The sequence below is a fragment of the Parasteatoda tepidariorum genome, chromosome 11 (assembly GCF_982258835.1).
Source record: "Parasteatoda tepidariorum strain Cologne lab strain chromosome 11, Ptep-v5.0, whole genome shotgun sequence".
In the NCBI taxonomy this organism is placed as follows: Eukaryota; Metazoa; Arthropoda; class Arachnida; order Araneae; family Theridiidae; genus Parasteatoda; species Parasteatoda tepidariorum.
Window position 1 is genome coordinate 69,718,964 of NC_141765.1, and position 21,956 is coordinate 69,740,919.

At 25.6% G+C, this 21,956-nt stretch overlaps 1 protein-coding gene across 1 annotated transcript; it reads right to left on the reverse strand.

Moving 5' to 3' along the window:
* Positions 1-782: 782 nt before the first annotated feature.
* On the reverse strand, positions 783-11,089 carry LOC107453669 (uncharacterized). Its single transcript, XM_071187376.2, has 7 exons — positions 11,007-11,089; positions 9,898-9,977; positions 7,824-7,977; positions 7,365-7,492; positions 3,906-4,094; positions 2,192-2,342; positions 783-1,031 (listed from the first exon to the last, which is right to left on the reverse strand). Exons 1-7 carry the CDS (start codon positions 11,068-11,070, stop codon positions 811-813), a joined length of 987 nt encoding a protein of 328 aa, XP_071043477.2. The 5' UTR covers positions 11,071-11,089; the 3' UTR covers positions 783-810.
* Between the last annotated feature and the right edge of the window lie 10,867 nt (positions 11,090-21,956).

The window sequence follows — 21,956 nt, forward strand, 5'->3', positions numbered from 1 at the left end:
CTTTTTTTATTGCAGATTTAGATTCTCCATGGGGAAATACAATGATTTGAGTTTTGAATTACGAACGTTGGGTTTAAAAATCTAATTTAATCTAACTATTTCAATGAAAAAAAAATGAAAGGAACATTTCTTTACTTCAAACTTAATCTCTTCAATTTGTCACATTTGATCTCGCTAGATAGGTTTTTAAAAGTATAAAACCTGTCCATTTTTTTTTCAATATGACTTTTATAATGTTTTTGGAAATATTTTCCTAATAAAATGTATTTGCCCCAATTTTATTTCTCTAATACAGTGCTATCTGTGAATGGAAATGCAAAGATCTGTAGGTCAAACTGGAATGCTTTTATCTGGTGAATCCTTTTCTGCAATAAAGAATGGGAGTTCATAATAAAGATTTTATATTTGATTCGTACCACACCCTCAAAAGTAAGGAGGGTTCAAGTATGGAGAGTTTTCAAAAATATTTTGCATGTATATTTTTTTCATGGATATATTCCGAGATATTTAATCGTTTCCATATTTTTTGAACACTTTGCTCAACAGAGGAAGAGAGGTTACTTAATTTTTAACACCTTTTTGCAATGAAGTGTTCAAAGCTCTGTTGGTAAACTTTTAAGAGTTTTTTTTTTCTCAAATAAATTGTTCTGTTGAAATTTTTAAAAAATGCAATTTCAAGAAATGTTTTGCTTAAAACAAAACTGAAAGGATAAGTTCTTATTTTTTTTTTAATATTTTTTATTGTAAACAGAGAAATATTTACAAGTTAAAAATGACTAGCGTTTTTACACATTTTGTTAGAAAAGTAGTTTAAGCAATAAGTTTCTGAGCAGCGTGATTCAAGAAATCTTGAGCAGCATCAGCAACTTTCTTTACGCTGTGTTGAAGAAAAACTTCTGCCTTAGGACTGAATGTGCGGGCATCTTGAACAACTCGGTTGAATTTATCCAAAAGGCTCATTACCTTGAATGCTGTTCCCAAGGAAGTTCCTTCACCTAGGTTGCCACCAATATCTAACAAGTTGAAGCTTCCTGAAATTGCAAGTACAAGAATAAAGAGATTTATAAGCGCATTCTACTATAAATTTACCACAAAAGATCCTATGGTGAAGAGTTTTCAGGTATTTATAACCATTAATTTAATTTAAGATAATAAAATTCGTAATTTCGATGAAAAGTTTGAATTTAAACGTTTTGTGCATACAGTGAAAGAAAATATATCTATAAAGCGAAAAAATGACTTTCTATCTTACGATAATTATACTAAAATTTAATTATGGGCTATCATTATTTAAAAAGTGAATTAAAAAATATGCTGCAAAAAAATATTTTACTGTAACTCACAGTGTTATTTTTTTCTGGAGCATGCACCCCTGCTTCGTGGAGAGGTTATTTATGCCACTGAAAGTTGTCTATTCTAGCAAGTTCTATCACCCCTTCCTGTTGTTGTTATAAGTTTCGTATACTACACTTTTTTTTTTTTAACTTAACCTCCTTGGTCAATTCTATTCAAAAAAAATTTCCTCTTTTTTTAATATTTAAATTTTTTATTCTTTTATCAAAATTTTCTTGTTCCCTTATTTAAAATAGTTAAACAGAATAAAAATAAAATAAATTAATAAAGTAATTTTAAAAATTATCAAATTTTTTTTCTTCACCTTGTAGAATTTTTTAAATTAAAATTTCCGTAACACAAATTTTTAAGAAATATACAGTTGAAGTGCGTCAGGCAAAATAATGATCTGCCACATTTTTAAATTATTCGGTGAGCGCATTTCGCTGTTATCGTTCGGGAATTCCTTTAGTCGAAACTTCTAACGTACGTATCTGGAAACAATACTAAAGAAGTTAGGTGCAAAAATGCCATTTGTAGAAAAAGCATAATTATTAATTTTATTGCCAACAGTATAGGGCACACATTAGAGGTTCCGCTTCCCATGAAAATCTGCAAATTCAATTTTTTTTGCATCAAAATCAGTTCAAACCTATCGTACATTGATATCGCGATAAAACTCCTGAAAAAAACCACTGTCATCGGTCCTTCAAAATAGAACTTTCTAAAATCAAATGCCTCATGGAAATATTAGTAAGGGTTATTCAAAGAAAAATAATTAATAGCATCTATTTTAAAAATCAATTTTTTATGAGATAATTAAAATGTACATTTAACTAAATAAAATAAGAATACTCACTCATAACTAAGGTTTTTTCAATTTCGTTGACCAAGTCGTGAATTTTAGATCGAACTTCAGCAACAGAGTTCTTCAACTTTTCGTATTCTTGAGGCAGTTTTTCTTCCAACAAGTTCAAAGTTGCTTCCATTTTGTGCAAAAGATCCAAGATCTACGAAAAAATAAGAAAATTGTACAGTTATATGTCATAACGAAAATATTGTATACGAAAGTTATTAACTGTTTTATTAATTTTGAAATTTTACGTAAAGTAGGGAACATTTTGTTTATAAAGAAAGTCGAAAATTTTTTAAATCTAAAATTAAAGATCTAAATTCAAAGTTAAATCTAAGAGTTGGAAAAGGATCTAGAAGATATATATGAAAAATTGTGATAGCTCTGGGAAAGTTCTTATTTTATTATACAATATTCATTTATTTTGCTAAGTTTTTTAATCATGAAGATCTCGGTAGATGACGGATCTCAGTAACGCTTTTAGAGCGTTTTCGGCGTGGAAAAATGTTCTAAGTGTTCTTGTCAACAAAGAAAAATAATTTTAAAAAAAGCCACAGTTTGAGTATTTTAAGTTCAAAGTAAAACTTTAATGCGAAACTTTATACTATATCTTCGTTTCCGTACATGATTGTTTGAGCTTTAAAATGAACAAATAGTTTAAATATTTAAATTATTAAACTTTTTAGTCAATGAGATTAAAATCCATGAATAATTCGTAAGTCTTACAAATTTTTATGAGTCGAAACAAAGCGTTGGAGTAACTTTTCAAACATTTAAAACTTATATCCCAGAAGATTTTATTATTTTACAAATTAATGGTTTTTCTTCATATTGACGTTTTGCGCCATTTTCATACTTAGCATAGAGGGCGCTGACTAATAAACAATCATGAATAATTATTACTAACTCAACAATTATATAAGTAACATATTATTCAATAAAAAGAGTTATTTTATGTGACGTCAAAGCCATCGAGAGAGAGAACATCAAGGAGCGGACAATTTGAAAGAGTGAAGTCTACAACTAATGATATGGATTGCTTACTGAATGTAAACAATAACAAACTTTTTAAAACCGAAGGAAATTAAGAAAACCTCTAGGTATCCCTCTGCTAGCGTTATGTTTACGAGGAGATGTGTGAATAGACTTGATATTCTAGAAAGTTTTATTATTGTGAATTGTGTTTAAATGTACGCATTAATTTTACCATTCGTAAGACTTTTCTGTAATTATAAATTCTAAAAAGTCGTTGGCCGTAAAAAAAAGTTGAGAAAATTAAATTCACTACATTAATAAAGCGTAAGGTTTGTCATGTTACGAGTGTTATCCCCTACTTGGCTATATTTGTGTAACATGTCAACGTTTGTTATTTTTTGCGTCGCATCATAGCATGCTTCCAGAGTCTTTCAAATTCGTTTATTGTTTGTTTCGTTTAAAGTTAAATTGAAATAACGCGTTAATTGAAAACACGCAAGTATAATAATGTTGGGTGGCCCGTTTTTTTAAGACTTAGGCTTAAAGATAAATCTGACGTAATAACCCGGAAGTCTTGCGACGAATTTTAACCACTATCGTAACCTGTGCGTAGCTTTATACGGTCAATCTTCCATTAAAATTTTTTTTTAAGCATTTTTTTCCTAATATTTAATGTTATTGAAAAGTTGAGTTTAAAATCTGTGAATAAAAGTAGTGAACTAAGTAAATTAAAGTAGGATATTACCAGAATGTGACCTTCATGCTCAACTCTCTCAAAAAGATCTTCAATCTTCTTTACAATGCTTTGTGCAGTATCTTTATCATCATTACCTTGAAGACCGAGTTCCTTAAGAACATGAGTAGCGAAATCCTTGACGTGGGATTCAATACGATCCTGAATTTTGTTGAGGGTTTTTTCAAGCTTTGGTTGGAACTTAAGAAAAAAAGGAAAATTTTTATATATTGATTATGTTAATGAGTCATTTTTGTTCATAAAGTCTATTTAATACATACAAAACTTGAACTAAAAATATTTAAAAAATAACGTATTTTACTTATGCGTAACATCTTCAAGTTACTACAATTAATGCAAACTTGAAACTTAAAACAGATAAGACTCCAATAGTGAGTTTTAATAATAATCATCTGAAATGATCGAATGTCGTTTCGCAAACCAATAATTATATCTTGCTGGAGCGAAGATTTCTGTTACAATTTTGAATCATTATCTTACTCGAACCATAACTCAGAAGTTATTACTGTCCGAGGACGAGAATAATTTTAACACTAATTTATCGAGATAGTATTTCTAAAATTCAATATTATGCGTAGAATAAGTCAGAATTTTATATATTTTTGGACTCAAGAGTTAAGAGCTCAAAAATAGAGCTATTTAAAAGCTTCAATGAATCACTATTTAAAGAAATATATATTTCAAATAATATAGTTCTAAATACAGCACTTTGACGTCTTAAAAAGAGAGTGTATTTTTTTAGTATATTTTTTGCTGTTATAAGATGGAAAAAATGTGAGACACAAATCTTCTATGATCATTTTTAGAAAACTTAAACCTTTATAAACTTGATGTTTCTAATCTTTGATACATTTTTTGTTCAATTTTTTTTCCTTTTATTTTAAATGAAAGTTTCAATATTTTAATTTGCTTTAGCTTACTATTTTAAGTTTTTTACGCTTTTAGTTGTTACTATTTTAAAAACGTTAAATTTCTTTAAATATAAAATTTCATATTATTTCTTTTTAATATTTTTTTAAAAGAATAACTATGAAATAAAATCAAATTATGTTTTACTTATTTTCCTGTAAACAAACTAAATTAATATAACTAAAATATATGTATTTCAAATTTCAGACCGTTATTTTTGAAGATATATTCTTTTAAAGTTGGAAAAAGCATGAAAACGGTTTTAAGGAAAAAGAAACTATTAAAAAGTTTCAAAATCACTCGAAGCTCAATGTGGGAAAAGAAAAACGATGCCATTTAATGTGTTAAAGATAAAGGCGTAGGGGAAAAAAAAAACGATGATTTCATTCAATGTGTTGAAGTTTAATGTGGAAAAAAAGAAAGTGATTCAGATTAATGTGTTGAAGTTCGAGGTTTTAATGTCCTGTCTCGCATTCTTATATAGTTACTATTACTATTTTACAATTCGAAAGATAATTAATTGCATTATTAAGTAATGAAAAAAAAGCTCATGATTCATAAGATTTCTGTGCCCCGCATTCCTGAAACAAATAAAAACTATTAATTCATTATTGAACCATCTTTAAAGAACAAGGGATGGATAAATGTAATATAAATTAAGTTTGATTTAAAAAAAAGAAGGTTGAAAGATTACTGGAATTTTTCGCTTATACCTGCTGAAGATAATCTCTCTGAAAGGCTATATCTATTATATAATTTATTCATTTAATGAAAAATATGTTTCAGAAAATTTTTATGATATAAACTGTTCAAAATAATTTATGGGACTATTTTAATGTGATTTTTTTCTGAATCTATGCAAGTGTAGGGAAAAAATTCTCATTTTCCTATCAGATTTTTAAAGCAATTGATAAAATGGTATCTTATTGCTATTTATTGCTTTTGTAATACTGCAGGATGTTTCTTTCTTTTTCAAATGTTATTTTAGAAACATAAAATATTCTAGCATACAATAATAAATAAAGTTTATTTATAGACTTAATTTTGTTCAAATTGAGAGTGAGATTAATCGCACATTTACTCTGACAAATAATTTGACAAATAATTTTGATAAATTTATAGTTATTAGTAATAAGGTAGTTTAATAAAAGTAAACTTTTATTTTTCTTGCAAGTCAGGATTTCAAAGCCATTAAAAATTTCCTAGTCTTATAATCTTATATAAGACAATAAATTTAGAAATCTCCAGATCTAGTTTCTGTTGCATAATTTTGTTTGAAGTAGCGTAACACGTAAATTAATAACAGGAATTACTTTTTAAAAGAAAAAAAAATGCTATATTAATGATAAATTTAGTTACAGAGTGAATTTTGTTTAAATAATAAATGCAAGAAACATTTTTAGTTTATGCGAAAATTTAATAAAAATATGTCAGAAAATTTAATTTTTCTGTAAGAAGTTTGAGTGCAAAGAAATAAGAAATAGAAATCAAGTCTTTTTACTCTTTTTTTTATTTTCCGCAAATCAAAGAAAGCCCTCATTTATCACAAGCAACGAAAATTAAGATTGATTTTGAAAGACTTCACTGTCGGCTGTGGTTAAATAATGAATTTAGATTATGGTATTCATGATTTCAGCCTTGCTGATTTGAATTTTTCTCATTACATTTTCTTCCTTTTTCAGTATTTAGTTCTCGTTTAATAATAGTTAATTAATAATATATTTTGAAGAACAACTTATGAAAACAAATCATACTGAAATTTTTTTAATCAAGATTCCAAAAACACGTTAAAGTTGAATAAAAATCTTAAAAAAGATAATTGTTCGGTTTTTAAAAACTAAAATGAAATAAAAATAACAAAAATTAATATCTAGATTTGGTTTAAAGGGAAATTTCTTAGTTAAAGCAATTTGAGTTGCAATATTGTTTTGAATACATTAATCTTAGTTACTTGAAACTAAGGGATAAAAACCTTGCTTATATTTGTTATTATATTATTACTTATGCTTGCGTCAAGTTTGGTCAACATTGACTAATTTCAAAAATGAAATTCATTTATTTCGATAGAAACATCGATAGTTTCCTTTATTATACGGTCAATTTTTTTATATATATATATATATATATATATATATATATATATATATATATATATATATATATATATGTATACAAATTCAAAGAAAATTTGAATGGAGAAATAAAAAAAAGAGAAAAGTATTTAAAATAAACAAAAAAAAAATTTTAAAATTTAAAATTTTTTTTAATTTGAAATTAGAAAATTTAACAATTAAAAAATCTCGTCATCAGCTCAAACAATTACATCCGTATATATTGTGCTTTCTAATATTGTATCAATATAGCCAAAGCAAAATAAATCACAAATATTCAATATATATATACACAGCTGTGTTGATAAATTGGGATGTATTTTCTAAATTGAAAGTTATAACTAAGTTGTTTCGTTGAGAAGATAAATGATATTAAGAAAATGATGTGCTTATATAGCAAATAGATTTGTTCATTAAAAACTGAGCTTACTTCTTTAGCATCTTCTACAACTCTGTGAGCTTTATCAGCCAAGCTCAAAAGGTTCAAAGCTGTGCTCAACTTGGTTCCTCCAGAGAGTTCAGTCAAACTTCCCAAAAGATCGAAACCGAACTGAACGTCTGTGAAACAAAATTAGGTTTAGAAGAAAAGCATATCATACATTTATCTACAAATATAAATTAGTGTTTATAAAAAAAATTGAACAGGCTTTTAAAGTTATTAGATAAGCATATAAAGACCTATAACTTGCCGCAAGTTAAGAAAAAATTATTTGGTTTGAGATGGTTATTTTTCTGTACTAGAAAAATGTAGCTCAATTAATTTCTTGGTAAATTTGTGCAACTTTAAATATGATATATACTTTTTTTGAGGTTCCCAGGCTTTGTGAAAATTAAAGTGAATAAAAGAATAAAAGTAATTGTTGAGTTATTTTATATTAAAAGCACCTACTTTGTCTTCCCAAAAATTCCTCAATTGTTTCAGTTACTTTCTTGAGTCCAGCTAAGACTTCATCAGCTTCCTGATGCACTTTTTCATAGGTTTTTGGAACAACAGCTTTTACTTGCAGAACACCACTCTCAACATGGTGAATGACATTAATCATCTGCAATGAAACAAAAACCATTTTATTTAGAAGGAAAAAAAACAACATGTTTTGTAAAAGTAACGAGGTAAGAAATTTAAAAAAATAAAGAAATTAATTTCTAGTGATATTGAAGTATGTACAAGGATAGGAAGGTTATATGCTGGAAAAAGTTGAAGAAAGGCAACAAGCATAAGCAAATTGTTAAATATATATATATATATATATATATATATATATATATATATATATATATATATATATATATATATATATATATATATATATATATATATATATATATATATATATATATATGTATGTATATGTATATATATATGTATATTTATACACATGAATGAGAAATCGTTTATATAATTAATTGTCATTTTAAATAATAAGAAATGAAATAAGGGATAGGAAAGGGAAAGTAAACATATTAATTAAATTTAAAGTAATAAAGTAAATCAAGTTAGAAATAATATAATGTATTATTTGATTGTTTGCCAATTACATAAAACTAAAGAAAATAAAGTCATTAAGAGTTTTGGAATATAACTGGTCTTTGGTTATTAGATGGTTTATATATTCGATGAATAAGACTGAAATCACAACTTAGTTCGGATTTAAATTATAAAGCCACTTAGGTTTTAGTTAATTATACAGAAAGGAGGATTAAATCTACTACTTCATAGACGAAATGCATCTTAAAATGTGTGTTTCAGATTCTTGTTGGAAAATTTGTTGTTGCATAAGCAAATTTTAATCTCTTCTGGAGTTGAAAGCTTCCAATTATATTGTAGAACTAAGCCAAAAGCTAAGATTGAAAGATGCTTGGCTCTTGTGAAATTCTTTTTACTTTTTGAAAACTAACGTTTTGAATTTGAGACTTTTCAATAATACATTGTTTTCACCTTATTACTTTATCTAATTATACGTTATTAGAAGGAGACAGTTTTCTAAATATATTATCCTTCTTAAATGCATCATTTTTCAAAATGAACGTATGAGCTTACTTGTTTATTTTTTTAAAAATTATGACTTAGGATAGGCGGTGTTATTTATGAATCTTTTAAAGGTTAAAGTCTCTTCAAGAAATATATTTCACTAATGAAAGACGAGCGCTGGTTTTGATTCTGAAACTCCTGCTTTGAAAGCCATTTAAAGTGAAGTATTTTATTTGAACATGCATTCTTTTTCGTCGATATTAAATAAATATTTTTATGTTAATGTTATGCATTTTGCACTTTATAATTGAAAAAAAGAATTAAAATATTTTCTTCATATTTTTCATTTTATAAGAAAAATTGATCTAATGTATTTTAATAGTTTTGAAATTTAAAAATTCAAAAGTTTTTTATCACCATCTATTTAAAGCAAATTTTGGAATTTAAATGATTGAAATAGAAAATTATTTAAAAGTGTTAGATATTTTAAAATTCCAGTTTTCTATTAAAATTCCCTGTTTTACTCCTGTACTGAAACTTCCTAATACAATTTTGTACTTTTATAACTATTTAAACGTATTCAAATCAATGAGTAAAATATGTTCCTAATAACTTTTACCAATTACGAGTTATCTAAACAAATGGAAATGAATATAATGAAATAAAAAACTTTAAATAGAAAATAAAGTTCACTTATACGTTAATTTATAAAATATGAATTGCAAAGGCATAATATAGGTTTCAATGCTTTATAGTAGCTATTTTATGTATTATGTTGAAAAAGGTTAACCTTCTTTATGGTTATTGTGTGGAAATGGGCTAGAAATAAGAGTTTTAACTTATATCGGTAATGGAACTAAGTTATCTTTGATCATTCAAAGCCTATTAAAGAATTTTTTAAAATCTTCTTCGTTTTTAAGTAAAAGTTTGATAATTAAACAAAAAAATAAATTTTAAACTTAAAATATTTATATTTCTCGTTGGATTTTTTTACCTTTCCAATAAGGATTTTTCCATCTTCTTGCACAACATCTTCAAGTTCTTTAAGATAATCGAGCACAGAAGTTCGGGCAACTATAAAACAAAAATACCTAGTAAAATTTAAGAAAAAAAAAATCGTATTTCGTTAAAATAAATACAGGATGTTCCGTAACCACCGCTTTAAAATCTACATTTCAGGAGCTTTTTTTCAGAAATGAAGTCTAATAAATAAGTAGAATGCAGATTTTAGGTGAGAAAAAAGCCCATTAACAAGAAGGCCCATTAAAAAGACCCATTAACAAGAAAGGCGAAATTTTAAGACTTCAAAAGTTGTTTGATTTCTGGAGAAAAATGAGGGGAGTTATAAGGCGATTATTATAAACATCTTAAAGTTTCATTCGACAACCAAACTGCTACTCTTATTTTCAGTCTACTCTTATTTTCGCAAAATATCAATATGGAGAAAAGCCACAGTTTCGTGAAAATCAAAAGCTTTTGTTGTCTAATTTTTTAATATTTAAAAACTTTCTCCAATGCTGCGTTACGTGGGCTCATAAAAATTTACGAAAACTGAAAATACTGCAGTGAGTTCGATAGTTTTCATCTAGGTGTAAAAATGTCGCTTGATTGGCGATTTTTAAAAAAGTTTAATAACTTTAGAAAAATTTAAGTTATTAGTCTGTCTGAAGCCCAGATAATTCTTCACGGCAAGATTATGATTAAGACGGCACTTAAACTGAGGATTCTTGGCGACAGAGCTTAGAAAAACAGCGCTAAGGCGACATTTCAGCTACATGGTACCCACGATAAGTGATTATTAGAAAAGTTTGATACCTTTACTATTCCTTTACTATTCCTTTACTATTGACGAAATTCGTTTCCTCGAAGAAGTGTCCATAGGCATTTCCTCATTTTGACGAAATGTTCGCTAGGAGCATATACCAGGAATATCCATTTTTTACAGTGTGGGCTGAGTGTTTTTTTTCTAGTGTTTTTTTCTACTTTAAAAATAGTAATTTAAGACTCCTGAAATGTTTACTTCTTTTCTTCATCTATGACAAGATTCTAAAAATTTATATGAAGAGGCGATTAAACAACACTCTGTTTGTTCGAATTACTTACCATCAGTAGGCAATGCTGCAGTTGAAGCAACAGCCAGACACAAAACTAACAATACGCCGTTCATTTTGAATTGTTTGAAGTAGCTGAAAAACAAAAAAGGAAAATGCTTAAAAATAATAGTTTTCTTTTATCAACAATTATAATATAAGTTATCATTGAAACTATTTCTTGTAATCAAACTTAATTTGTATCTTTATTCAAAAATTTTTGTTTGTATATTTTTGTAGTTATGAGGTTTTAATTTCGGATGAATGAAAATTTTTAAATTTTTTTTTAACCTTGTAATAAAAGAGAACATGAATCTTTTTGGATATTTTTAAAGTTTATGCTTAAAGTGTGAACAATTAAAGTCTTACAATATCCTCGGGAGAAAAAATTCTGGATCGGAAAAAAATTACTGTACTTGAAAGGTAATGACAGTTCTGGTAAAAAAAAAAAGAAAAAAAAAATACAATTCTTATAATAAAACCAAAATATACGGTATTTAAACTATTATTACCATACATTTGGTAATTTTTCTTTTCCTATGGTATTTTTTCTGTTTACCGTAAGTTTTAGTTTTTAAAATGATACTTTTTTATTATTACACATTTAGTAAAAATACAAAACTGAGAAGTAAATCTAACCAAATAAATGTTGTCCATGCTATGCTACAAGGTATCACGATAAATTTATTAAATTTGACCACATTTACTACAAACAACATGGTAATAAAAAAATTTTTTTTGCAAATTTTACCAAAAGTCATTACCAAGCCATTCGGTAAAAATTGCCCTGCTTTTCGGTCTTCCCATAGAAGCAAATGTTACCATATTCTGGTATTTTTACCATACTTTTTTTCTCAGTGTGGCCTTCTTTTTTTTTACAAAGTAATTTGAAATTTATATATCTTAAAAAAATTAACATAAGGCCTAAATCTATAGAGTTACTTATAAATTTATCCTCTCATAAACGTAGAAGAAAATTATTTTATGTGAGGCATTTTGTGAGGTTTAACAAAATGACAGTTTTACTCATCAAGCAGAACAACAGAATATTTTTCATCATTTGACCAATAAATATTTTTTTAGATTAAAACTAACTTTAAATACATTAATAATTTAAGTAATTATTTAAACACTTAAATAAACACATCTCTTTAAACATTAACACATTAACAAATATATTTTTTTAAACATTAACGCATTAACAAACACATCTCTTTAAACACATCAATAATTTTAAATTTTGTTTCAGTATTAAAATAATATAATGAGATTAATATTAATATTTAATTCGTTCTATTTTCTTTCTATTTATTCTTTATTTCTCTATTTCATTAATAATATTTAAATTTTTGAAACTGAAAAAAAAGTTTTGAAGAGAAATGACAAAGAGAAAAATTACATTCTATGATCAACATTCTCATTTCAATTGAAACATATTGTGAAACTATATCATGAAGCTAAATTTTTTTATGTTTTGCAATTGTAGAGCTATGTTTTGTATTTTCTGTTTTTATACATTAAACATTAAGTGGAAAATATTTTTAATATGATGTAATTCTTCATTTAAATAATTAAATGATAAGAATTATTTTGGAAATGAGCTTTTTATATATATTCATCAATGTTTCTATTCCCAATAAAATTTTAGAGTATAATGAAAGACAAAAATTTAAAAAAGTACAAATTTCTGAAAGTTTAAACTGGGAAATGAAGACTCTTCATGAGGACTTCTTCATCATAAAGACTCTTTAACAGTTTGAATAATAATTTTATCATTAAATCAAGGACATTTTAGAATTTAATCGTTTGTACAGTTAAACAAAAAAAATGTTTTTACTTTAATATTTTAAATTAAATGAGCATTGAAAGATGCGATGCAATTTTCCAGAAAACGAAGCTTTTAACCATTCAAAACAAGCTGCTTTAAAAAGCTTACTATTCTTTTAAAAATTAATTTAAGAATGTTTTTATAAAATAAGTATTTAGAAAAGCTTACAAAGAATTTTTTCTCAAGAAATCCAATTTTTTTTATGCACAATGTCAAACACAACGAAATAAATTTTATGTTTTCTTTACCAGATGTTTTTTTTTTGTATTCAGACTTACAAAATTTTATTTTTTTCTCGCGTACTTCAGTAGGTGTTTAAAATATTTTTATAAAAAATAAATTTATGGACGAATTGGTTTCAAGAATTTTAGTTGCATTCAACAGCTTTTGTTTCTAGATTATTTATATTAGAAATTTTGCATATTTTTTTTCCATTCCACCTGATTTATTTTTTGAGTTTAAAATAGATGGGCATTTTGTCTATAATTTTTCTTCCCTGTAGAAAATCATAATTACGTTAAACTTTATGTAATCTAAATTTTAACAAAAATTTTGACATTATAAGTGATGAATACGAGAGAATTTTTTCTTTCAAGGGAGTTGAAAGTTTTGATCTCTTAAAGCGTTTTTTGTAGAGAAAAGCATAAAAAAAGAGCAGTTTAACCTTGCTACCTTTTTAAAATGGAAACTTGCTTTTTATCGATGTTTTATCAATGTTTTTAGTTTATATTTTCAATCACTGAATTCATATTTCAGCGTTAGGGACGCCTCTTCACTACTATGCACTTTTTTAATAACTATCAGTGTAAGTAACTATCAGTGTAAGTGTAAGTAAGTATCAGTTTTAATAACTATCAGTTTTTAATAACAATAAGTGCATGAAGTTAAAATCTTATAGAAGTTTTAATTTGAAGTTATTATCAATACTATTTTAGATTTCTCTTCTAATTTCGAATTATTGACTTCTTTAAAGTATATTTCGGTGTATATTAAAGATGGCCAATCACCTTGTGTAATATATATATATATATATATTGTGGAACTGTTAGAACATATAAAGTGTTCCAAAAGTAACGAGTTACTTTTTAAGTTTTTCGAAATTACCTTTATGGCCTTTAAATTTTCTTTAGACAGTTAGAAAAGAAATGAAAAAAAAGTTTACTTCTTAATGATTTTTGCCTGGAATTCGTGAATATAAGAAACGCTGATAATGTTTCTGTTTATTTGTTATATTTCAATTAGAAAACATATTTTTTACAGACAATCCGAATCTGTCTTCTAATATAAAAGAGCTGATTAATATGAAAAAAAAGTAACTGATAAAATGCGCCAAGGTCAATATTTGTTGCTTTGGAATTTATATTTGTATTCGATGTTATTTTTTTATCGCATCATCTCTAACATGTTATTTAAAAATAGCGCATAGCTAAAAAAATAAATTTTTTCAGCTAATTTAAATTCATTTTTCATAAAAGTTAAGTAATTCAAAAATATCATGTTTATTATACATATATCCTAACAGCTTGAGGCATTAAAAACGCGTGTTTCAATAATCATAAATAACACATGTTTTTAAACATTTCTTTTTTGCTCTAAATTAAATGTTTAGTTACCTTAATATTTATAACTTAAAACTGTAGTCATAATAATCAGCTTAAATGTTCATTTAAAATAATTTCGATTTTCTATCTAATGAAATACAAAACCAAAATACTCCATCGAAAAGTTTAAGAGCATAGATTAAATAAGTTACATAGTAAATAAGAATAAATTTTAAATATAAATTATAATATGTAAACCTACTATATAAATACTAGTAAATAGGACAATACAAATTTGTTTTAGTTGAAAATTTAATAAACGTATACATTCATATGAGTAGCACAAGTCCATCGTATAAATACAAATATAACTACGAAACGTATAACTGTATAAACCGCATAAATCCAAAAGAAAAAAAGAAGAAAGAAGCAATCTATTTTTGAGATTAAAGTGTAAAAACACTTCTGTTAATGTGAAGTTCTGTAAATGTGATTGTTGTGGGATTTCTTATCAGTTAAAAAATGAAGACAACAAGTTAAAATATTTTTCCTTTTTCGGATTTGTCACTGAAAATATCAAACAATGTATTTCCTGTTAGTTGGAATTTCTATCTTAGTCAAACATTGACCTTTTTTAAATATATATAAAATTACAGTGCATATATTAAGTTATTACAATACAGACATTAGCTTATTATGGTTTCAGGAATTTAATAAAGTATACAGGTAAACTTATTTTTAAATGTGATTGAATATTGCTTTTTTGTCCTAAATAGCCCTGAAACCATTTTAATGATTAAAAGGTAGGGAAAATAGTAAAATTAATAATTATGAAAAACTTTATGTTCTTTTATTATATAATCCGAATTAATTTTAAATGAAAGTAAACCGTTAAAGCTTAATTATGACTTTTATCAACCTTAATCAAAGTTATTCAAATCAATTAGTTAATCAAAGTAATAACTTATTAAAATTGGTTTAAGGTACAATACTCTCTCATACTGTTCCATGCGTTTTATATATATATATATTAGAAAATGTTTGAATTTGAACAATATTTTAATCATATATTTAAAGAAAATTCGATTTTCACTTTATGTAAACAATACGAACAAAAAATACGAACAATTTGACCAAAACAGAAAAAAGCAATACGGAAATTAAATTATTGCTATTCTCGTAAAGGAAAAAAGAATAGACCTTTTGTGCATCAGAATCTGTGTTTTAAAATGAGATATAATTCTAAAAAGCTAATGAGAAATTTTGAGGTCAGTTGTTTTTTTAATAAAATTAAATCTAATAAATGTTTCGATAAATTTGGGGTTTTTCATAGTATTAATTATCATTAAAAATTATAAGTTTAAACAACAATTAGGAAGTAATAATTTTGAATGAAAGAAGTGCCATAACTCATTTGATTCATTACTGAGTTTTACATATAATGTAATTTTAATGTAATAAGCGTACAAAATGCTGCATTAATCTATAGGAGCATTAATAGTGGATACATTTTCTTCTTAAGAAAAGTAAAAATACGTAACAGCTAATTTTGAAAAAAAAATTGTTAGAATTACACTGATAACAAGGACAATTATTTGTATTGTATTTAAATAGTATGAAAAACGAGAATCTTTTACATATGTAAGTCTTGGCAAAAATAAGCTTTAACAATAGTGACTATAAAAACAAAATCTATTCAGGTCTGTTTAAAAAGACCGTTTCAAACTGAATTGATTCAAATAAAGTACGTTAACGCCTCAAACGTTAAAGGAACCGAATTGATTTAATGAATTTTAGAAATTATTAATTCAGTATTTGATATCCATTACAAAAGGAAATGAATATGCAAATAGTGAAAATATTTTTAAAATTTCCGTAATTATTTTAAGTGGTATATTAATGCAGATTTTATTTGTACAGTATAATTATATAGCAGCGATTTTCAATACGTTTTTATTATTAAACTAACAGAAGGAGAGTTAATGTATTCTTCTATTTCTGTGTAAGTCTTAGTGTTCTAAGGAAAATAAATATGTGTGAAACAGCAAAAAGTTATTGATATCTGAATAAAAAATTATTACCAATACTTCTTAAATGACAGAAAAAAAATTATTTAAATAAATACTCAAATTTTTTATGTTTTTAAATGATATTCCAAATCATTTGATTAAAATAATAGGATGAGAAAGAAACCTAAATTTTTAAAAAATATTTCTCCCGAGTAAGTTTCTTAGTACTGCAACAAGACTTCTTGAGCTATATATTGATCATGCAAGGGGATTATACCAATCATACAAGTAATGCCAAGTATAGGGAATCGTACAAGAAATATCAATTGTGCATGGGCACTTTTTGAGTTTAATATTAAAACAGAATGTAACGTTATGTTTTCTTTTATCAGGTAAAAAGTGTTTACGAAGCCTTTTTTTTAACTAAATAAAAACTTAAGCTAGGAGAGATTGCACTTTTATGGAGTTAGAAGTTAAGAGCACAGTGTTGTTTCTATAGTAAATGCATGAATGAATAAAAATGTAAAGGATAAAACGTGGCTATTTTATCTTCCAAAAGCACCGGTTTAAATTTTCATAATTTCTGTAGGATAATAGCGACATAAAATAGATAAAAAATACATGATTTTTCAGAACCTTGACTAACGGTGTCAGCAGCCATGTTTAAAAAAAAGTAATCACTCTTAATCAAAATGGTTTAATGTTTAGATTTTATGCTAAGAGAGATTAAGTGTTTGGAGGAGCCAAGCAAGATGTTAACAAAACATTGAAACACTTTACGGAGTATCAATTCGTTGTAGCAAAAGTTTCCACTTTTGAAATTAAAGAATTCTTCTTAAAATTCGTTCATTTTTAGATTCTTTAATCACTAGGCTGAAATAATCACTCCTATATTTACAAAAATGTTAGTGCAAAGTCATTCAAGTGCATTTATGATTGTTAGTGGTTTATTTGTAGTTATTAATAACCCTATTCTCCAAATTAAGTGCGCAAGCAAATTAACTCTGTAAGGGCAGAGTGCGCAAATAAAACTTTTTGAGTTTTATTACAGCTGTTGTATTTAATGAAAGCATTAAAAATAAAACAATCATGAAAAGGCATCAAACACAAAAATATTAAACATTATCCATAGCTAGTGTAGTTCTAACTTAGCTGAATTGGGCACAGACTCTCCTAGTCTTACCTTACAGCAAAAAATGTTTTATGAAATATTAATGTAATAATGGAAATGTAATGTAATAATCTAATGTAATGATAGAAATATAATGTATCTATTAAAATATTAGATTGAAGCATAAAATATCAATATTGAACTTACCTCGTAGTCAAAGCTATAAAGAGGAAGAGAAGGCAAACCTGCTATCTTTTATAGAGAACCTGCTATCACTCCAGATGTTAAGGTTCACTTCCATAGAACTTATCCTTTCTTTTATTCTAATATCTTTAATTGTGATAAAAGATTTGGTTCTATAGTCTTTTGCACCTGTTGTTTCGACATCAAACACTTGAACAAAAAATTATCAACCTAATCTTTGAGAGTCCTTTACGTAAATGTTTACGATTATTGAAAAGTATGAACGTAATTGCGTAATTTGTTTCGCTAAAAATAGCACCTTAGCCTGCAAAAATATTTTATGAAAATGAGAGGAAAAAAATTAACAATTTCTGAAGAATGTAAGTCAATGTATGATTTATGACTGTTATGCTTTTGCATAAGATTTTTCAAATATATATAAAGAAATCAGATTAAAAAAATAATGCTTCAATTTTTAAAAGTTATTGAAAGGTTAAAATGGTTCAGAAATAGTTAAATTTATGTTTCAATGCAAAAGTTAGATGAAAACTATTAAGTTGGTTTAATTCTAATGAAATGCAAATGAAAAACATAAATATCAGTTTTATTATTAAAGTAGTCTCTTATTTTCATTGAAACTATCCTCTGTATAAATTGAATTTTATAAAAAGGTTTTATTGCTTTTGATGAGCTTTCTTTTACTCGTTTATGTTCCAAATTGTAAATGCAATTTTATTTTTATTTCGATCAATATTTTCCTCATTCGCTAGAGTATATAGTTAGGTGGATCATTAAACAGATAGCTTTTTGTTTTGGAAAATGTATATATTGCTTGATACATTTTGCAGGTATGTTGTTTAAAAACAATATGCTTCTTTTAATGCTTAATGAAAAATGATGTTGTTAAAAAATGTGTTGTCGTTGATTCACAACAAGAAAATAAATCTTAAGAAATAAAAACAAAGAAATTTTAAAAGAGTATAAAACTGAATACTTAATCTTAAGAGAATAAAATAAAATATTGCTTCCATTAACTGTTTATTTAGCTTTTTATGTTGATTTCGGAATCCAGTGCATTTAAAAGCTACGCTAAAAAGCACCAGTATTAGACAAGACTTGATATCCTTTTTTTTGGTTAACAGTAATAGGTTTAACTTAAATATAGTGCAAATGTAGTTTAGTTCCAAGTCGAGGCTTTTCAGATACCTGATTTCGAAACTCTTTAGCTAAGTCAGGTTTAAAACCACGAAAACAGCAAGTTATTTTATATATATATATCAAATAAATATTATAATAATAAAAAAAGAAAGAAAGAAGTAGAAAAACTTATTTATAAAATAATAAAAACAAATTCTCCTTTTCCGAGTTATGTTCGGGAGTTTAATTTAAATTTTTTATGAAGATGTTAAGCATTTCGATGCTAAAAAGCTGTTCATATGTTTAATTCATTTGTCAAGTTACAATCATGATACTACGAGTAACAGCCATCAGTCAATTGTATTCTTAACACACTTTTTGCTTCAGAGTAATTTTCAAATTGGAAAAAATATATATTCGAAAACAGCATTTAAACATGTCTATGAATAGTTAACCTTTACAAATGTAATTAATTTTTATAATTAAGCAGACGCGTTTTTTCATTAAATCTGGTTTTAATTTTTACGTGTTACAACATTTTTTTTCTGGTTCATAGTTTTATTAAAAAATAGTAATAATAAGAAGTGAGTTTTTTTAAAAAAAAAACAATCAAACCGAAAACAGAAAATAATAAATCTCTAAACAAACTGCAAAAAAAGTAATTAAAAAAATAACAAAAATTCTTCTAAAAGATTTTAATTAAAAATAATCCCCATATAACATTTTTTTTTCCATTCCAGATTATTTGAAAGGTTTTTCTCTCCTTTTTATTAATATTTAATATTTGTTTTATGAGAAAGTTATTTCACCATGATTTGAATTGAAGTCACTGCTCATTCTTTATTTTTTCTCAACATTCTTTCCCGTTATTAAATTGATGCTTCTCAAGTTAAGAAGAAATGATGTTTTGATTTCGGATCCATTATTCTTTCCCCACATGACTTCTTTAATACACGAGAATTCATTATTTTTCTATTAAATAAACTTTTGTCTCTTTCATATTTAAGGAAATTTTCATTTGAGCATTTCAAATAAATTTTGAAATCATTTTGATTCAAAAGAAGATTATTTAAACTTAAAAACTATATTTTTTGAACTTCTTTGGAATTAATAACCCGTTCCTAAGATTCTTATATTTTATGCCGGATATTAAAATGTTCTATAAAAACTTTGGTTTTAATTAAGAACTTAATATTTAAAGTACAGATTTTTTCTCCAAAAAAATTTCAAAGTGTCTGCAAATGTTTTTTCGATAAACCAGCAGAAAATTTCTTTGCTGTTAGATATACTTCCAGAACAGTAGGTTCAGCTTTGATAGTCATGTAAATAATAAGGTGTAAAATTAAGGTATAAAATTAAGCCATGTTTTTCCCTGATTTGAATGACAGTATAGGGTAATAGTTTTTAAGATGATTTAATTTGCAAGGTTGCAAATTAAGGCAGAAAATTTGAATCTTATAGTGGTATCTTTCTTAAGGTACATAATAATTATTTTGTCTTATTTTCTAAACATGTGAAATGTGTTTTATTTATAATAACAGGCCCATTTCGTTTTTTGATAAATGATAGTTTCATTTTTTTAGAAATAGCTGTATAATATTAGCTATTTCTATTTATTATTCTATATATTATGGATTAAAATTAACTAAAATTCATATTATCTTCATTAGTTGCTTTTAAATGAAGGCACTGTGGGAAATAGTGAGAAATTCTTTAAAATAAAATTAAAGATGCACTTTTTCCAATTACGTCCTACTATTTTTTAACAAAATTATTTTGCAACATTAATCAACAGTAGTAAAATATTGTCTCTTTAAAACATAATTATAAACATAGCATAGCATAGGAAAATTTTATGTCAATAATATAACAGAAAATTTTAAAAACTTCGTAAAAGTAGTGATATTTAAAAATATACAAAAGTTTTCATAATTTGTAATTCACTATTCTACAATTTGCTTTTAATTATTATTTTATACGAAATAATGTATGGAAATAAATATTGTTGATCAAAATAACAACTTCTAAAAAATAAATATGAGTTCTGAATAACTTTTTTAATTAAAAGATTTTTTTAAATTCTTGAGAAAATCACTATTCAGTCGCACTTGAACTGATTAATATTTTAAAATGCGTTTGTAATGAAAGAAATGAAAAAAAAAATTCATATTACACTTCACGATATTTAATAAAACAAATGTAAAAATCTTTGCAATTCTTTTAGGAACAAAACTCAGTTTACCACAAATTGAAAGCTTGTTTCTATATTTGATTATTTTATCTTCATTACTTCTGATATATTTACAGACACCTTTTTTCCATTAGGTTGTAACTGATTGTTATAGGTATGTTCCGCACCTTTATCAGCTATTTTTCGTGAATGAATTATGATGAAATATGAACTGGGAATTCATTTTTTTCTGATAAACCAAACTAATCTAAACCTTTCTTAATTTTGTTTTATGTCGATTTATCTTTATTAATTCCTGATTTCATGGCTACATTTTATTTTATCTTCATTGATTCTGATGTATTTACAGACTACCGTTTTTCCATTGCGTTGTTAATGACTGTTATAGGTATGTTCGATACCTTTATCAGCTATTTTTTTGGAATGAATTATGATGAAATATGAACTAAAAATTCATTTTTTTCTGATAAACCAAACTAATCTAAACGTTTCTTAATTTTGTTTTATGTCGATTTATCTTTATTAATTCCTGATTTCATGGCTACATTTTATTTTATCTTCATTTCTTCTGATGTATATACAGACAATTGCTTTTCTATTACGTAGTTACTGAGTGTTTATAGGCATGTTCAATACCTTTATCAGTTATTTTTCGGGAATGAATTATGATGAAATATGAGCTAAAAATTAATTTTTTTCTGATAAACCAAACTAATCTAAACGTTTCTTAATTTTGTTTTATGTCGATTTATCTTTATTAATTCCTGATTTTATGGCTACATTTTATTTTATCTTCATTGATTCTGATGTATTTACAGACAACCGTTTTTCCATTACGTTGTTAAGGACTGTTGTAGGTATGTTCAATACCTTTATCAGCTATTTTTTTGGGAATGAATTATGATGAAATATGAACTAAAAATTAATTTTTTCTGATGAACCATCAAAGTAATCTAAACGTTT